Source organism: Chrysochloris asiatica, unplaced genomic scaffold (genome assembly GCF_000296735.1).
Source record: "Chrysochloris asiatica unplaced genomic scaffold, ChrAsi1.0 scaffold00289, whole genome shotgun sequence".
NCBI classification, from domain to species: Eukaryota; Metazoa; Chordata; class Mammalia; order Afrosoricida; family Chrysochloridae; genus Chrysochloris; species Chrysochloris asiatica.
In genome coordinates this window covers 1,931,540-1,950,525 of record NW_006408807.1, presented here as the reverse complement: position 1 = coordinate 1,950,525, position 18,986 = coordinate 1,931,540, and the positions used below count along the sequence as shown (strand labels likewise).

Here is an 18,986-nt window from a genome sequence, read left to right as displayed (position 1 = left end):
CCGAGAAGATGGACTATATGAAGAAATGGTATCAGGATTGCAGGAACACTCATTAACAACCTGTGATATGCAGATGATAATAACCTTGCTTGCTGCAAGCAAGAAGGACCTAAAATACTTACTAATAAAGACCAAATACTATTGCCTTCACCTCCTTTACACTGGATTGCACCTCAATGTAAAGAAAATAAAAATCCAATAAATTGTATCATGTCAAATGGAGAAAAGATTCAAGTTGTCTAAGACTTCATTTTGCTTGGATCCACAATCAACACTCATGGAAGTAGCAATCAAGAAATCAAACGACATATGGCATTAGGTAAATCTGCTCCATAAGACCTCTTTAAAGTGTTGAAGAGCAAAGGTGTCAGCTTGAGGACTAAGGTGCACCTGACTCAAATCATGGTATTCTCATAGCCATGTGCAAGTTGGACAGTGAATAGAAGAAATGATGTCTATGAATAAGGAAAACCATAGAAGAAATGATGTCTGTGAATTATGGTGTTAGAAAAGAATACCGAAAGTACTATGGATTTCCAGAAGAACAAACAAATCTGTGTTGGAAGAAGTACAGCCAGCATGGTTCGTTAAAAGCCAGGATGATGAGATTTTGTCTCTCATACTTCAGAAGTGTTTTCAGGTGGGATCAGTCTCTGAAGAAGGACACCATGGTAAAGCTGAGGGTCAGCAAAAAAGAAAACCCCCAATGATATGGATTGGCACAGTGGCAGTAGCAATGGGCTCAAGCATGAAGGACCAAGCAGTGTTTCGTTCTGTTGTCAGTAGAGTCGTTATGCGTCTGACTGAACGAAGCAGCAACAAACAACAATGAGAAACTATTTTAAGAACCGTTTTTTAAATTTTTTTTTTTTTTTTAAGTACAAGCAGTGCCCACGTTACAAACAAGATCCACTCCTTTGTCTTTAAGTGGAATTCATAGGAGAGTGTCAGAACCGATGCATATGGTTCTTAGCATTACTGTAAGTTGGGAAAGGAAGTCTTTGCGCTGTAGTGGGCAAGTCATTGGACTGCTGGTTAGCTCAAACCCACCAGATGCTCGGCAGGAAAAAGATGAGGTTTCCTGACTCCATAACGATTGAGTCTTGGAAACCCTGTGGAGCGGTTCTGAATTGACCCATTTAAAAGTTGTATGTGCAGCAAAGAAAGGTGATTAGGTTGAAGAATTTGTTTGGAGTAGGGTGGTAGTGTAGTGGTTATGAATCAGGCCACGAACCTCAAGGTCAGCAGTTCGAAACTACCAGCTGTTCCGCAGGAGAAAGATGAGGCTTTCTGCTCCCTTAAAGATTTATAGCCTCGGAAACCCTGTACAGGGTCACTATGAGTCAGAACTAACTCCACGGCATGTAACCACCACCACCACCAGGGTAGCATTGTAGGATTAGCACTGGACCACAAATTCAGTTTGAATTTGCAAGGTCGGCAGTTCAAATTTACCACCCACTCCTTAGAAACCCTATACAGGTCTTTACGAGTCTAAACCAACTGGACAACAGTTAACAGCAACAAATAAGGGACTTAGGCTCAAGGAGCCCTGGTAGTGTAATGGATTATGAGCTGGGCTGCTAACCGCAAAGTCAGCAGTTTGAATCTACCAGCCTCTGCGTGGAACAAAGATGAGGCTTTCTGTTCCTACAAAGATTTACAGCCTTGGTCACTGTGAGTCCGAACGGACGCAGTAGCGCACAATCACTAACCACCAGGGATTGGTTCAATCATTTCAAAGTGAGGATAACTTTACATAACATCAAAAGACTAATAAGAGCTGTCCCTAAATCTGCCATTTTAAATCGGGAACTGCCTGTACTGTGCACCTACACACACATTCTCTCTCTTCATCGTAGTACTGTATGTAGTATTTTGTAACATATTCTTTTGTAATATTTTAAGATGTCTTATTGTATTTGGAGGAGTCCTGGCATGGTTCTGTGGGTTAATGCACCAGCTTGCAAAGCTGTTTGAACTTCACGGTCAATGGTTCAAGCTCACCAGCTGCTCATTGAAAACACTATATAAGGTTGCTATGGGTCGGAATCAACTCCAGAGCACTTAACAACAAGTGTATTTGGAAGCTCTTCTTAAGTGTCTTACATGCATACTAAAACCAAACCCACTGCCCTGGAGTCAACTCCGATTTGGTTTTGGTATGCATTTAAGACACTTATGGAAAACTTACAAATGCACTAAGACATGCCATGGAGTCAGAGCAGCCCTGCAGATGGTTTCCAAGGCTGTAAATCTTCATAGGAGCAGAAAGTCTCATCTTTCTCCTGAAGAGTGGCTAGTGGATTTGAACTGCCAGTCTTGTAGTAGCTAATCACGCAGTGCCACAGGTAAAATATATACTATTTACCAAGACAAACATTTAACTGACACTAAAGAAGAACCTATGTACCTGTTTCAATTTACCTACAAATTCAATTTAAGGAGACTTAGGAACATATCTCATTTGTGAACTGCCTGTACCAGGGAGGCCCTAAAGGTTACGGGAAAATGGAATCAACAGATGACAAGCTGTTTCATGACCTTTTCACAGCCCTCTCATTTATAACACAGCACAGTGGGGGACACAGTGGTAAGTGTCATCGAATCAGTTCTGACTTCATGGAATCGGTTCTGACTCATGGTGACCCTGTATAGGATTTCCTTGCAGAGGTTGGTGGGTTTAAACTGTTGACCTGCAGTTAGCAGTCTAGTGTTTATCCTACAGCACCACACCAGGACTCCTTGCTATTGTTAAGTGCCGTCAAGTTGGTTCCGACCTATAGTGACACTATATAGGTTTCCAAGGAACAACTGTTGAGCTTGAACCACTGACCTTGCAGTTCAAACCAACTTCACAGTCCAGCACATTAACCCACAACGCCACACCAGAACCCTTTGTTGTTGTTAAGTGCCGTCTAGTCTATTCCGACCCATAACGACCCTGTATAGGGTTTCCAAGAAGCAGCTGGTGAGCTTGAACTGCCAACTTTGCAGTTTAAACAGCTTTGTAGTCTGGCGCATTAACCCACAGTGCCACATTAGACATAGCCAAAAATACCTCATGGGATTAGCTTTATGGGCTTGAAGGATTAGGGTTGTTGTTTTGTGAGAAATCTCTATCAACTACATAATATATTTCATAAAGTTATGTTCTACATCTAATTTGGTGAGTCCTGAAAGTTTTAAGGCTCTGGCATCTTAAAAGCTTAGGAACGACCATGTAAGATACAACTATAGATTGCTACTTGTCTGGAGCAAACATGAAAGAAAGAAACCAAACACTCAAAAAAGAAATTAATCTACAAGGAAACAGTCTGTGGGTTAATGTGCCAGACTGCAAAGCCAGTTTTTTAACTACAAGGTCGGCGGTTCACGCTCACCAGCTGCTCCTCGGAAACCCTCTATAGAGTGGCTATGAATCGGAACCGACTCAATAGCACTTCACAACGACAATAGAGTGGGAAAGAAATGTGGAACAGAACCTCAAATATTTTTTTAGAACTCAGCCTTACTGGACTCACTGTGAAACTGCTGACCATCCCAGAGTAGCCCTTTGCTACTCTTCAAATCTTAAACTGAAACTAACCTTGAGGTCACCTTGTAGCTAAATAGTAAAATGACTTAAAAAATAACAAATATCATCCATATGTACTGTGATCCTTGAAAAAAATCACCTATAACAGACTAAACAGTAATTACTTTTAAACAAAATGAGAATGTAAGGAAACAGGGAAATTAGATTAATGGAAACAGAACAACTAGAATCAAAATAAGACTGTTCCTCCATTGTGAAGTGTATAATCAACATTAATTAACAAACAAATCTGTGTTGGAAGAACGCTGGAAGTGTGGGTGTCAAGACTTCATCTCACATACTTTGGACATGTTGTTAGGAGGAAACAGACATCATACCTGGCAAAATGAGGGCCAGGGAAAAAGAGGAAGACTTCTGAGATGGACTGACAAAGTGGCTACAACAATGGGCTCAAAGTGTGAGGATGGCACAGAACCGGGCAACATTTCATTCTGTCATGCCAGAGGGTCGCTATGAGTCGGAACCAATGGGATGGTACCTGACAACAACATAACCAATGTCATTGAACAGCTTGTATAGAAATTGTTTTATAAACCACCACAGAAAAAAACACAATACAGTATTTGAAAAAAAAAAATCTTAACCCCTATACCTGTGGTTATAATTTCATTTGGAAATGGGTTGTCTTTGTTGCAAACCAATCACCTTTGAGATAACAAGGACCTCCCCTCAAAGTTGACAGAGAAAGTCTCCACTTATCACCAGCACCCTGAATTCAGATTTCTAGCCTCCTAAACTGTGACAAAATAAATTTCTGTTTCTTAAAGTCACCCACTTGGTATTTCTGTTATGTTGTTTTAAATGCTGTCAAGTTGGTTCTGAGTCATAGCGACCCTGTCTAGGGTTTTCAAGGAGCATTTTGAACCAACGTTGTGGTTTGCAGTCCATTGCTTATCCTACAGTGCCACACCAGGACTCCCATTTCTGTTACAGTGGCGCTAATTGACTAAGATAAGTACAGTGTCACTTCAAGGGGGCAGCACGACCTCCATCTGCAGAGGCTGAGAAATCCCATACTCCCCCAGGCCACAGGCTATAGGCCATAGGCTACCTCCAGCAGCAGTGTCCTGACTGACAGTTCACTGTTTGTACTTCAGATCAGCGGACCACACTTGGCTCTTGGAAAGCCATGAGGGTTGGGCAGGTGCTAAGACCCAAGTGTAAGGCCCAGTCAGACTTCTCACTATTGTCAGCCAAGTCAGTGGCTCTGTAAAAAGGCAAGTTCCCACAACATGAATTTTTTAGATTCACTGGATGCCTAGCTGTTATCCAAGTCCCTCTTCCTCAGACCCTGGCTCAAATTTCAGTTTCACTAGGAAAATTACTTAACTCTGGAGTACCTGCCTCCTCATATAGAAGACCATGACAACATAGGTTAGGGTCTATAAGGACAAAGCCTTGGTTCAGCTTCACTGGCTTTAGAGCCCAACTTCACCACCTTCAACCTTATGACTTCAGGTGGATCAATCAGTATTCTCATCTGTAAAATGAGGATGATAATAATAGTACCTGCCTCACAGGCTGTTGTCAAGATTAACTGAGCTGATACTTGTGAAGCACTTTCTATAGAAAAACTTGCTCTTGTCATTATATGTGATCACACTTCCCACATGACTTTGGCACCCAGTAAACCCACTACTAGGCGCTGTGGGCTATGCATCAGACTGCAAAGTCATTTGAACTGCAACGTCAGTGGTTCATCAAGCTCACCAGCTGCTCCTTGGAAACCCTATACAGGGTCACTATGGGTCGGACTCGACTCGATGGCACTTAACAACAATCATGTTGTTGTTTGCAATGGAGTCGGTTCTGACTCACAGTGACCCTGTATACGGTTTCCAAGGAGTACTGGTGGTTTTGAACGGTCACACCAGAACTCTTCTATAACTATCACAGTGACTCTGTATTGGGATTCTGAAGCTATAAATCTTTACAAATCTTCTTCTTTCTCCAGCATTGAGGCTGGTGGGTTTGAACCAATGTCCTGTGATTAGTGTTTGTCCTACAGGGCCACCCTGGACTCAGAAAGGCACCTAGTAAAGGTGCATCATTGTGGTTGTTAGTGCCTTCATCTGTTGCGACTCATAGTGACTCTGCACAGGGTTTCTGAGGAGCACCTGGTGAGTCTGAACCTCTGTGGTGCGCAGTCCAGTGCTTATCCTACAGTGCCACACCAGGAGTCTGCCACAATCTATCTTTACAATCATCCAGTATTATCATTACAATTATCCAATTATCATTACAATCATCCAATTAACATTACAATCACCCTAAAGGAGCAAACTGGTCAGGGCCAGGGGAATTTGTTGTTATGTGCCATGGAGTGGGTTCCCACTCATAGCAACCCTGTAAAGGGCTTCCGAGGCTGTAAATCTTTACGGGAGCAGAAAGCCTCATCTTTCTCCCGCGGAACAGCTGGTAGTTTTGAACTGCTGACCTTGCGGTTCACAGTCCGATTCGTAACCACTATTAAGAGGTAAAATTCTTCAGCAACTTCTAAGAGAGTCCTGGTGTGATGCTAAGGTTTGAACTGCAAGGTCGGTGGTTCCAGCTCACCAGCCGCTCCTCAGAAACCCTACACAGGTTGCTATGAGTAGGAACTGCCTCAAAGGCACTTAACAACAAAGCCCTGGCGGAAGTCTATGTGCGCAAAGACGGTATCCCGGGCCAAGTGGAGGGCGAAGGCTCGCGTTTCAGGGCCCCATTTCGTTCCATGCGCGATCCCCTACATCACCATCACCACGCCTAAAACACCCCAGAGCAAATCCTCAGTAATCCTCTCCCGGTGAGGCCAGATCCACCCACTAGGACTGTGTCTTCTAAGTACGCTTCCAACCAGAGCCCAGAGAAGCTGTTGACAGTCCTGACTGCTGTGAAACAAAAACAACTACTGAGAGTCGCGCGTTGCGGCTTAAATCTTCCACGCTGAGGCCTGCGCACTAGGAAGGGAAGCAGCCCCTGCTCTCCTTTTTGAGTTCTTGCACGAGCATCGGAGCCCTTAGGTGAGCCGGGAAAGGAGCCGACAGCCGCGTCCAGGTGGAAAGGTCCTCCAGCCTAGCGTGCAGAGAGCCCGGGAGTGCCCGGAGACAGTGACAACCCTGACCGGGGGCCAACAGCAGGAGAGGGAGGCGACCTGATGGCCAGACGGAGCTGCAGTATCTTGCTATGCCGAGACCAGCCCCGCCAGGCCCGTGACGCCACACTGCATAGAGCCCCCGGATGGCGCAGCCCCGGGGAGGCAGCTCGTGACCCCACCTCCCCCTCTGGTGCCCAAGCGCAGCCCGCCCCAGGCCCTTAGCCAGGGCGCGGGGAAGGGCGCGAGGCGGCGGCGCCACCTTGGCCGACCCGACTGGGCCCTAACCCCGCGTTCCCGCCCCTGCCTCCGCCACTTACCAGGAACTGGGGCCCAAGCCAGCAGCACGGCCGTCGCCCAGGCCAGGGGCCGCATCTCCCCGGCCACGGCCACGGCCACGGCCACAGCCAGGCACAGCGACGCGGCGCAGCCAGGCGCCCTTCCTAGGTCCGCCCCTGAGGAGCCCGCCCCGCCCCAGCCCGGCACCCGCCCCCGGGCCCCTAGCGCCGCCGTGCCCCGCCTGCGAGGGCTGCTGGGTCCCTTGCCCCTGGAGAAGGAAGAGGGACTCTTGAGAGGCACAAGTTGGGATTAATTCTCCCAGCGAGTTTCAGTGTCTCCTTTTCACCATCTCCATGTCACAGATGAAAAAAGTTAGACTCAGAGAGCTCATTGATTATGCCAGATGCGACACAGCAGATGTGTAGCTGAAATGTGTGGCATGACACCTAGAGAGGTGTGGGGTGCAGCTGGGACCTGAACAGAGATGAGGGAAAGAGAAGTAGGGGGAGGACCTCTACCAAACGCATGCCCTGAGGTATAACTTGGTAACTTGTTGGTAGATTGCTCCAATGGAGTTACTGGGGGAACAGCCCTCTTCTTTCCTGACTTGGACAATGGTATCTATGATGGGGACCCCAGAGACTTCACATAGACAAGCTCAGAGTGTGTGGAAGCACGTAGCAGCAACAGTATTGACCTTTGAGGGAAGCATGCCTTGTTTGTAGGATCAGGTGGCCCGGCAACTGTGGATGGACTTTTTCACCATATCCTTCAAGTGCCAAGGTAGGGCATTGAAACTGCTCAGATTTCCAAAGAAACGGGTGCCAGAGCTAGCGCCCACTGCTTTATTGTGCTTGACCAATGTATTGTGAACTCTATGTGGGGCCTCCTGTCCCCTTGCTGGGCACCAACTTAAGGGTAACCTTCGCCCCACCCTTAGTTCCTAGGGACTGGCAGAGTCCACCTGGAGGCAAGGGGCACTTCCTCTGAGGCAGGTAATAGGACTCAGAGGTGAAATTGTTCAGGCTTTGGATTCTTTAAAGCTGGTTCCTTGTCTCTCTGTCTCTCTGTCTCTGTCTCTCTGTCTCTGTCTCTCTCTATATATTGTTGTTGTTGTTAAGTGCCGTTGAGTCGGTTCCGACCCATAGTGACCCTGTACAGGGTTTCCGAGGGTGTAAATCTTTACGGGAGTAGAAAGCCTCATCTTTCTCCCGCGAAGTGACTGGTAGTTTCAAACTGTTGACCTTGAGATTTGCAGCCCAATTCGTAACCACTACACTATCAGAGCTCCCTTATATGTATATATACACTGCCATCCTGGCAGTCACTAAGTCCTCCTACATCTGATGTGCTTTTGGGTTACTCCCAAGTGGCCTTTGGATACAAATCCTACAGGATTTTTAGGCTTTTCCTTCTCACTCTCTTATGGTTGACACCCCTTTCTCTCAATATTCCACAGCCAAGTTGCAATGGTCTCTTTTCCTTTCTGGTCGAAGTTCCCAGACAGCTAGGTCAACACAGTGGAGATGTATTATCACATTGTCATAAAACTGGCTTGAAACATTTCCTGCCTAAAGTCATCTGCTTGGGGTAACTCCCCTCCCACATTCCCTTTTTTTGCAAACTTGTAGGAGAGTTTCTCATCCTCACAGACACTTCTGTTCAGAATATCAGTCATAGCCACACATCTCTTTCCAATTGTGGTTCCTCCTGCAAGGTTCTTCTGCATGTTTCAGTGGCTAAATGGGCATCAGTGACCAACTGAACAGCCCAGGACAGCAGCCATCACACAGCTTCCACCTCTTTCTTAGCCTCCTGTCCCCATTTATGATGGTGTGTGCTTCTACACAACTGTGCTATGTTACTAGACATTTCAGGGTATCCCTCTACCCATGGGGCTCTCTACACACATTGGGCACAGGGACCAAACCTCCACATGTAGAAGTTGCTGACCAACCAAGGACTTCCCCAGACCTCACTCCAAAGTATTGTGTCTCATGTCCTCAGTCTCCTGACTAGTTTGCCAACTGTCACTGTATGTACCAGTATCTCAAAATTTGCCTCCAAATATAGACAGTGCTGTGAGATCAAAGAAAGTAATGAACAACTCCAGTATGGCAGTAAAATTAATTTATTAGGGAGACTTACACACAGGGCATGTCCTAGGTGGCAGCAATACAAAGGCAATTTTCCCTCTCCCCAGTGGGAAGAAGGAGCTCTGTTAGCGTAGTTGGGCTGCTAATCTCAAGGTCCAGCAGTTCAAAACTACCAGTGGTTCCTTGGGACAAAGATGAGACTTTCTGCTCCTGTAAGGATTTACAAGCTTGGAATTCCTAGACAGGGTTGCTATGAGTCAGCATCAACTCTATGGCACACCACCACCACCACTAGTGGGAAGCAAGAGTTTTTATAGCTATGGTGAACAAAATGGACTGCATGCCAGAACTCCAGACTTAGAAGGGTACGCCAGCAAAAGTTACATAAGAGTGATCGCCAAAAGTAGCAGCTGGGCTCTTAAAAGCTCATAAGCGGTCTGCTAAGGTACAACTGGAATCCTGGGGTGGTGCTGTGGGTTAATGTGCCAGACTGCAAAGCCGTTTGAACTGCAAGGTTGGCAATTCAAGCTCACCAGCTGCTCCTCAGAAACCCTATCCAGGGTTGCTATGGGTCAGAACCGACTCGATGGCACTTAACAAAAACAACAAGGTGCAACTATTGGTCTCTCCGTGTGTGGAAGAAAGAAGAGGGAGGAAAACTGAAGATGTTTGGAATCATTAGTCCAGTGGACCAATGGAGCAGGTGAACGTCAGTTACCACGACTGTGAGACCAGAAGAACGAGGTGGTACCCAGCTGCCCTACCAATTGCTCTAAAAGGAAACACATTAGAAAGTCCCAGATAGAGTGGAAGAAAATGTGGAACAAAACTCAAAATTATTTTTTTTAAAAAAAAAGGGTCAGAAAGAAACTGGAGGAACCCAAGATTAGCCTCCAACCACCATTCAGCTCTGGAAAGAAGCTCACTTTTGTGGCCCACATTTCAGCCAAGCAATAGATAGGTATATAGGATAGACAACAATATTAGTAAGGAGCTCTGGTAGCGTAGTGGTTTCAAATTGGGCTGCCAACCTCAGGGTCAGCAGTTCAAAACTACCAGTGGTTCCGTGGGAGAAAGATGAGGCATTCTGCTCCCATAAAGATTTACAGACTCAGAAACCCTGTGCAGGTCACTATGAGTCAGAACCGACTCCACGGTACTTAACAACAACATGCTCACCATGGAACAGGCAGTCATTCAAACTCAAAAGGGCAACATTTACCTGACGAAAAGTTTGAGAAAGAATGGGAAGGAGGGTGGAATGGAGATAAGAACCACAGGAGGAAGTGGGGTAACATGGAGGGGGTTGTAATCATTGAGATGAAGCACAGTGTATAATTGTTGTTCCTTCTAGCACTAAATCAGACAGTCTTCTCTGCTAATCCATAGGGTGTTCACCAGCTAATTTTCTGAACTAGATCAACAGGCCTTTCTTCCTAGTTTGTAGGAGAGTGTTTCCTGCTCATCTTCCTCACAAAGGCTTCTAGTCAGAATGTCAGTAGTGGCCACACAGCTGAAACCTGTCCACCATGAGTACCAGTGGCATCGCTTCCAGCATGACAGCAACATGCAGATCACCACAGTATAATAAACTGACAGATGGAAAAAGCCAAAGTTAAAAGTCTATGGAATGATTGAGGGATGTTCCATGTGAGTGCTCCTCAAATAGGAATCCTAGAAACATGCCTGGGGAGCTCTAGGGGAATTTTTTAACTTTAGGGAAATCTAGAAATTTTAACCACACCCATGGATTCTCCGAATAAGCACCTTGTGCACGCTTAGGGGCACCTGATTCCAGTTCCCTTGATTGCATTTAGGGTGACTATTCTGGTGGTTTCACGTGGTGTTACTGGGGAATTGTGTAATCTGGCCACCTGAAGGTGAGGACTCATTGCCCCAGAAGAATCTGTGCTGCATTAAGTTCAATAATTTTCAGGTCATTATCTTAGGATTTCAAGGTAAATATACTCTTTTTTTTTTTTTAAATGAAAAAAATTCTGTCCTTTATAATATTATAAATAACATTTCTATACAGTGTCTTATTTCATTCGTTACAACTTTCAGAACAATGTTAAATTAAATCTTCTAATAGATGGCATTGTTTACCTGATTTCAATAGTGACACTGGTAGTTTGTGTTTTGTGGGGGTTTTTTGCTACCAATTTGGTTTGAAGGAGCTCCGGTAGTGTAGTGGTTACGATTCGGGCTGCTGGTTATGAGTCAAGGTCAGGGGTTTGAAACTACCAGCAATTCCATAGGAGAAAGATGAGGCTTTCTGCTCACATAAAGATTTACAGCCTCAGAAACTCTATACATGGTTGCTATGAGTCAGAACCATGGTACATAACCACCAACCAATTTATTTGAGGTAAATTGATCATTTTGAGAATATTTTTCTTAGTTTCTAAGGAATGTATAACAGGAATGGTTATTTTATGACATCTTTTTAAACAACTGAATTTCCATAAAATTCAGCCTTGAACCGTCCAATTCCTTGGTTTTGAGTGTTTTTGAAAAGTTGTGCAACAAGCACCACTTTCTAATCCAGATCATTTTATTTCCCCAAACACAAATCCTTAGCCCACTAGCAATGCTGTTCTTCCGACCAGTTCCTGACAGTCATCAATCCACTTTTGTCTCTATGCATTTGCTTATTCTGGGCATTTCTTATACCTGAAATTACATAATACATAGCCTTTGATGTCTGGCTTCTTCCAGTTAGCTTAATGTTTTCAAGGTTCTTCCAGGCAGGTAGTATGGTTTCATAAACATTGAGATCAACAGTTACATAAAATTAATATTATTAGTTTTACTGCTCTTATGTTTGCATGGAATTTATTATTATTATTATTATTGCAATTGTAAAGCAACTATAAACTGGAAGTCTTTTTGTGTTTTTGTTATGTAAGTAATGTTAAACAGCAGTAATACTCCTAATGTAGTGCTGTGGGATCAGCATTGGACTTCGAACCACAAGGTCAGCAGTTCAAACCCACCAACTGCTCCTTGGGAACCCTATAAAGTTGTCTATGAGTTGGACCCAACTCGACAGCACTTAACAACAATAACAAGCAGCAATAACTTAGGTCCACACCAGCTTCATAACTATGTTCTTTGCCTTTGAAGAGACTAATACTCAAGTTTGCAAAACAGCATTGAGAGGAATTCACACTTTTTTCTTTTAAGGCAGAGTCCCTGGGTGTTGCAAACAGTTTCTGCACTCAGATGCTGCCCAAAATCTGGAGGTTCAAGTCTACACAAAGTTGTCTTAAAAGAAATGCATGGTGATCTATTTCTGATAAATCAGCCACTGAAAAAGCCTGTGGAGCACAGTTCCACTCTAACACACATAGGGTCACACGAGTCTGAGTTGACTCAGTGGCAACTGGATTTCTCCTAAGACAGGTCAACTTAGTGGCTCCTGAGTGTGTGCTAAGACAGGAAGCAGGGAGTCCTACAGCATGGTAAATAAGCCCTGGAGGTTTACACAGCATTTGCAGGTCTTACCTCATAGTTCTTACTCTCTGCCCAAGCTAAATATTGAAACAGTCCAGTGCATACAGTGCACACATGCGTACATATGCACACACTTGATAGCTTCTGCTGCCCCACTTTGAGTTCTGGTTATGGGATTTTCGTGAACTTTTCTGTTCCCTTTTTGCCTATAGCCAAGCACATCCAAGGCCTTGTCATCTTTATGCCTGGCTCACTTCCCATCGTATAACTTCAGGTCTCTCTTACTGAGAGGGGAAGCATTATTAGCTTCAAAGAGAACACAGTGCAATACTATTCTCTCAACCAATCCCCATTCCAGCACACACTCACACAGCAGATTCCTTCTACCAGCTCCTCTGAGAGGTGACCATAGGTGACTTGACATGCTTGAGGCCGAGAAGCCACCCTGCTTTCAGCAGTTAGCTGCTTGTTCCCAAATGCATTCATGGTAGTCCATTCATTTAAATCAACAATGTTTACTGAGCACTTACTCTATGCTTACCACAGTTCTCAGCACTGAGAATACATAGTGAACTAACCAGACAAAAAATATTTGATCTCACTTTCAACAACATGACAGACTAAGCAGACACACTACATAGATGTGCTACAATCCTGGAACCCTGAGCTTCAGAGGAAAGGATAGAGACGTGGACTGAACACTTACTAGGAGAAGAAGTTGAACAGGAGTGGTGAAAAGGGAGACAGATGGGGAAACTCTGTCAGTCAACCAGACGTGACACAGGTATGTTGAACTTTGTGAGAGGCTTTGGAGGCAGACAGTAGTTTTTGGTGCAGACCAGTGACTGGCAACAAGGAAAGTATGATTCTTTCTTGTGCCCACACTTGCAAGATGCATGGCCGGCCCCCACCCTCGTCCAACCTCAGGATAGTCCCTGCTCTCCCAGAGGTTAGAGCTGCCCAATTGTGAGCTGCATGGTTGTGAGTCAGGTACTGGCTGTACCACCCCAGCACATGGATTGCAGACCTATAGAACTCACAGAGCTGCTCCAGGCCACCCTTAGACTTGCGGGAACTCATAACGATCCACTCTGGGCCTGAAATACACTGATCCAGCTATCATTGGGGCCTGTACAAACTACTTCCAGATTGGGTGCCCTGACTATGGCCAATACCTAGGCCTACAGGAACTCCATCTAAGGTGGAGAATATGACCATCTGATCACTCCACACCCACCTTGTAAACTCTTAGGTGGCAGAACACCCAAGAGTTTTCTTCACTCTGGGTCAGGGGCACCTGCCAATTTTTTCTTCCATTGTTTAGTCTTTCTTCACTTTCCTCTCTTTCTGCTCCCTTGCTTTTTAGTCTTTCTATGTTCAATTTTTTTCTTCATTTTCTTCTGTCTCGTTTCCCCCTCTTTTTTTCTACACATTTCCCAAGTTTTATTTATTTCGTGGTTTTCTTTATTTTTATTTTTCTCTTCTGTTACTTCATTTTTCATTCACTCCTTTCTCTTTTTAGTGATTATATTCTTTTTGCTTATAGTTGCCTTTTTCTCCTTTCTTATTTTATTTTTTGACTGTTTGCGGTTTTATTCTTATGTGTGTGTTTTCTTGACCTATCCAATGGAAGACAGCAACTGTACCATACAGCCCATCCATAACCAATACCAGCTCCTATACCATCTGGTCAATGATGGACAGCAGCAAACACCAACCAAACCTGCTTTAAAGTGAGTTGTACAAATGGTGAACTGAAAACTATGTGTACATTTCCATCCTTTAATCACACTCACCAGGAGTTGGTTGGTTATTGCCTAAGAAGACACCAACATAGAATCATCAATTAAATAAAAATGCCATGACAACACAATGTACCAGAGACAGCAGAAAATTTCAGTTCACATGAAGAAACAAGACAGAGAGGCTAAAGAGTGACCATGAAAAAGTTTCTGCAAAATAAAATACATTACAATTACTTGATAAACAATTCACAAGGATGATGTTTAGATACTTTCAACAGATTAATGAAAAGATAGAAGAAAGCAACAGAAAGTAGAAAACACATTAGAAGAATCCAGGAAAGTACTACAAAAATAAATGACCAATGGTCCCCAGCCGATCTCCTCCCTCCCTGCCTTCCTTGCATGGCGGCTGTTTATGCTGGATGTGTGGCCAGAGACGGGTAAGGATCACGTGGAACCTCGGCAACTTAAGACAGAGCCATTGCCATGCTGCAATGAGTTTCAATGACTGGTAAGACTGAGGAATTCGCACTGACCACCTAAGGCAGGCAGCGTCCCTTAAACAATAAATAAGGAGGAATCTGATGCAGACCGTGCAGACCCGGTCAGGAGGTCAAAACCCTGTGGGCCCAAGCGTTGTTGACCGTCCAAACCATAGGCTCTGAGGATCAGACTTTAGCTACCTAATAGACATAGCAAACAGTCCCTCATCTGATTATTCAGTAATGCTTGTGAGTAATCTCATACATGAGCCCTGGATATCCACAGACAAATGTAAAAACCTTCCCTAAAAGCTGAGACTGTAAATTCCAAAAAGGCAAGTCCCCCCGCCCCCCAATCCAAAAAAAAAAGCTAAAGAGGATAAAGAGAAACACTGTTAACTGATGATTTATGGAGGGGATAATAATCAATGTAATGAAACAAGCCATATGAATGGTTGAATGTGAAGCTGATGATGTGCCCTGTAAACTTTCACTCAATCCAAAATAAAAACATTTAATTTAAAAAAATAATAAATAAATAAATGACCAAAATAAATGAAAAATTAGAAACAATGCCAAACCTACAAACAGAAATCTAGACGACTAATATTAAGATTTCAGAAATTTATAATGCATTGTAAGGGTAAAGGAATAGATGTGAATCAATGGAATACTGAATTAGTGAGCTTAAAGATAAATTTCTTAATACTAGTGAACTAGAAGAACAATCAGAGAAAAGAAAGAAAAAAGTAAAAAGCCGAAGATTTGTGTGGGATACCATGCAGAATAGTAACATATGGTTGATGTAAATCCCAGAACAAATTGTTGTTGTTAAGTGCTGTCAAGTTGTTTCCAACTCATAACGACTCTATATAGGTTTTCCAAGGAGTGGATGGTGAGTTTGAACCACCAACCTTGTGTTTCAAACCGACAAATGGAGAATATAAAAGCACAGTAAATTTTTTTTGAAGAGTTGTTGGAAGCAAACTTTTCTAACACTGTGAAAGATGAGCATATATACATTTAGGAAGCTTGAAGACACTGAACAGGACAGACTCCAAAAGCAAATTAAGACATGTCATAATCAAAATTTCCAACACCAAAGACAAGGAAAGAATCCTTTAAGGAAAAAATGAAAAGATACCTGTAAATGAGAACCAATAAGACTGAACTCTGATTTCTCAGCAGAAACCCTATGTCAAGAAGGCGATGACAAGACATCTATTGTGGTAGTTAAGATTTTATGTCGCCTTGACTGGGCTAGGATCCCCAGTGACTTGGTAGTTGAAAAATGTGGTTGTCCCTGTGGTGACATAGAATTAAATAATACACTTTCATTGACTCTGTGATGATTGGCTATGAGCAGGCATAGTTAACTCTCTGATGATTGGTTATGAGCAGCCAATCAATTGAAAGAATGTTTCCTCAGCGGTGTGGCATGCTTCCAATATAATGGACACTCAGGCAAATCTTACTTTCTTTCTGTTGGATCTGGACCTTGCATCTGGGTCATTCTCCAACTTACAGTTCTTTGGACTTGAGTCAGTGACCTGCTCTATTGTTTGCCTGACTTCCTGCCTGCTAGACCTGCCTGCCAATCTTGGTTCATCTGATCAGACTTGGATTCCTTCTGCCTGTCTGTCTGTATTCTTGCTGGACCTGCCTACCTGCCAGACCTGTCTACTGATCTTGGTTCATCTACCCGGACTTGGGACTCTCCCACTTCTATAGTTGTGAACCATTTCCTTGGTATAAACTTCTCTTTATATATATATATACATACATACATGTTTCACTGGTTTTGCTTCTCTAGAGAACACAGCCTAAAACATATTCAAAACTCTGAAAGAAAAATATTGCCAACCAAGAATCATATACCCAGCAAAACTTTCCCTCAAATATGTCAGTAAAATTAGAGCATTTAATTAATTAAGACAGAATTTAAGAGAACTTGTAATAACCAGGACAATTTTACAATAAAATCTAAAGGGAGTTCTTTGGACTGAGAAGCAACAACAGCAGACAAAAACCTGAAATTAACAAGCATCTCAATACCACTCAAAACTCCATCCAGATACAGAAGTATCCAAAGTAAAACAAACCTATAAGATTGAAAATAGGAAACCAGAGATTTCAATTTATAATGAGGAACACTACAAAACAAAAATAAGTAGTTACAGAACTTCCAAATGGGGCAAAAGTCAAGTAGATTTCAAGATAAGCAAACTGTTTTAAACTGTGGAAGAAATTAATAAATTATAGGATAACCTCAAGGAAAAATTAATACACTTTCACAATCAAAACAAAAACCAGGAAAATCATGAAGATTTAAAACAACAGCAATGAAGAAAATGACAAGAATACTCACAAACAAAATGAAACTCCACAGAGAAATTTATGTGGAACAAAGAAACCAGCAGTACCACAAAAACACAAAAAGTGAAGTGACAGCAATCACTTCATATCTGTTAATAATTACACTGAATGTCAATGGATTAAATGCACCAGTTAAGAGAGAGAGAGAGAGTAGCAGAATGAATAAGAAAGCAGGGACCTTCAATATGCTGTCTAAAAGAGACACATCTTACACACAAAGATGAAAATAGACTAAAAATCAAAGGATGGAAAAAATATATGAAGCTCGTGGAAGAGAGGCAACAAGATGGCAGACTATGCACAAGACGGTATAGACCCTCTCCAACAAAGATATGGATAATCAAATGAAACAGATGCAGCTGAAGGGATAGAGAAGTAGACTGAATGCTTACTAGGAGAAAGAGCTGAGCAGACATTGCATAACAAGGTAAGATTGGTGATGTGAGCTGGCTACCCCATGGACACAGCTATCTTGAGCTTTTGTGAGCAGCTTCAGGGACAAGAAAAGTTTGGGCATTGCAGAAACATAACTGTGGCTCACAGAGACAAACATGAGTTTTTTCTTGTTTGCACATTCCCCTGGTGGCCAGAAACGAGACCATCCTCAACCTGTGTACACCCCTGGTAACTCCCTGCTCTCTTGGAGGTTGGAGGTGCATGGAGGTAAGCACTGCAGTGGGCCCCATTAAGGGAGTCAGGAGCTGTCTGCATTGACCCCACTTGGGCGGGCTCTGCTCCAGATCTGCAGTCAGCCCTGGTGAGCCCTGGGGATTAAAAAAAAGCACACACACAGAAAATCAACTGCAGATCTGTGCCAGTGGCCGAGTCAACCACAGTGTGCATCTTGAACTATCCTGGGCGTCTTCCACTGCAAAATTGCAAGAGGTGATGCAGAGACATACCGCTTATTGGTAGACAGAAAGGAGCAATTTTTTTTCTTCTTGTACCCCACATTACCCTGGTTACTAGAGATATGGTCGGCTCCCATCCACATACACTCTCAAGGAAACATATGTTCTCCAGACTGCCAAAATCACAACAAAGTATATGAGGAGCTAGCAGTACAAGCCCATCACCTAGAATCAGATGTGGCCTATTCCAGACCTGCAAAGCCAGTTCTGGACAGCTCTGGATTAGAAGAATCTCTCATCCTTAGCTCCTTTCTGGGACAGAAATACCCTGATACCCTAGCTGCTAAGTGTTGTCCATGAACTACTTCTGGACAGTGTGTCCCGAAGAGACTACACCTAGCCCTATAGGAACTCCATCTAGAGTTGAGGATTACTGTCTCATCCCTTACCCAACCATGACATGAGGTCCATGACTGGCAGGATAATGGAGAATTGTCTCCTCTCTGGACCTTGTATTTGCCCTTTTTAAAAAATTTATTTCATTGTTTCTTTTTCTTTCTCCCTCCTCTTTCTCTCCTTTCTCTCTCCCCTTTCACTTTTTCTGCTTTCCTTTCCCAACCACTACTGCTTCTTTCTTTCTTCTTATTTTTGTAGCCTTCTTTATTTATTTTTATTTATTGCTCTCTGGCTTCTTCCCTTTTACTCATTCCTCTCCCTAATTGTGCTTAGGTCTATTCTTTCTTTTTATTTTCTCTAATTTTTCTCATTTAGTTATTTTATTTTTCTATCCCTCTTTTTCCTCTTTGGATTTTGTATTCTTTTGCTAATTGTTGCCTGCTTTTTTCTTTACTATTTTCATTTTATTGCCGTTGCTTGCTGGTTTGTGTTTGTTTTCCTTCTCTCTTGTGTGTGTTTTCTCTTCTTGCCTCACCTGACAGGAAGCAACTACTGAAGCTTCTACAACCCCACCCATTGAACAAGAGCCAATATCAGCTTCTATACACTGGATCAAGACAATAACCTACATTAG

General features: G+C 43.3%; 1 protein-coding gene across 1 annotated transcript in view; it reads right to left on the bottom strand.

Moving 5' to 3' along the window:
* VSTM4 (V-set and transmembrane domain containing 4) overlaps positions 1–8,628 on the bottom strand; it is a 256,023-nt gene extending 247,395 nt beyond the window's left edge. Inside the window, exons 1-2 of the mRNA XM_006874618.1 lie at positions 8,489–8,628; positions 6,992–7,218 (exon numbers count right to left, since the gene is read on the bottom strand). Coding sequence (XP_006874680.1) covers positions 6,992–7,218; positions 8,489–8,628 — 367 coding nt within the window. The remainder of the gene's footprint in view (positions 1–6,991; positions 7,219–8,488) is intronic.
* Positions 8,629–18,986: the final 10,358 nt, after the last annotated feature.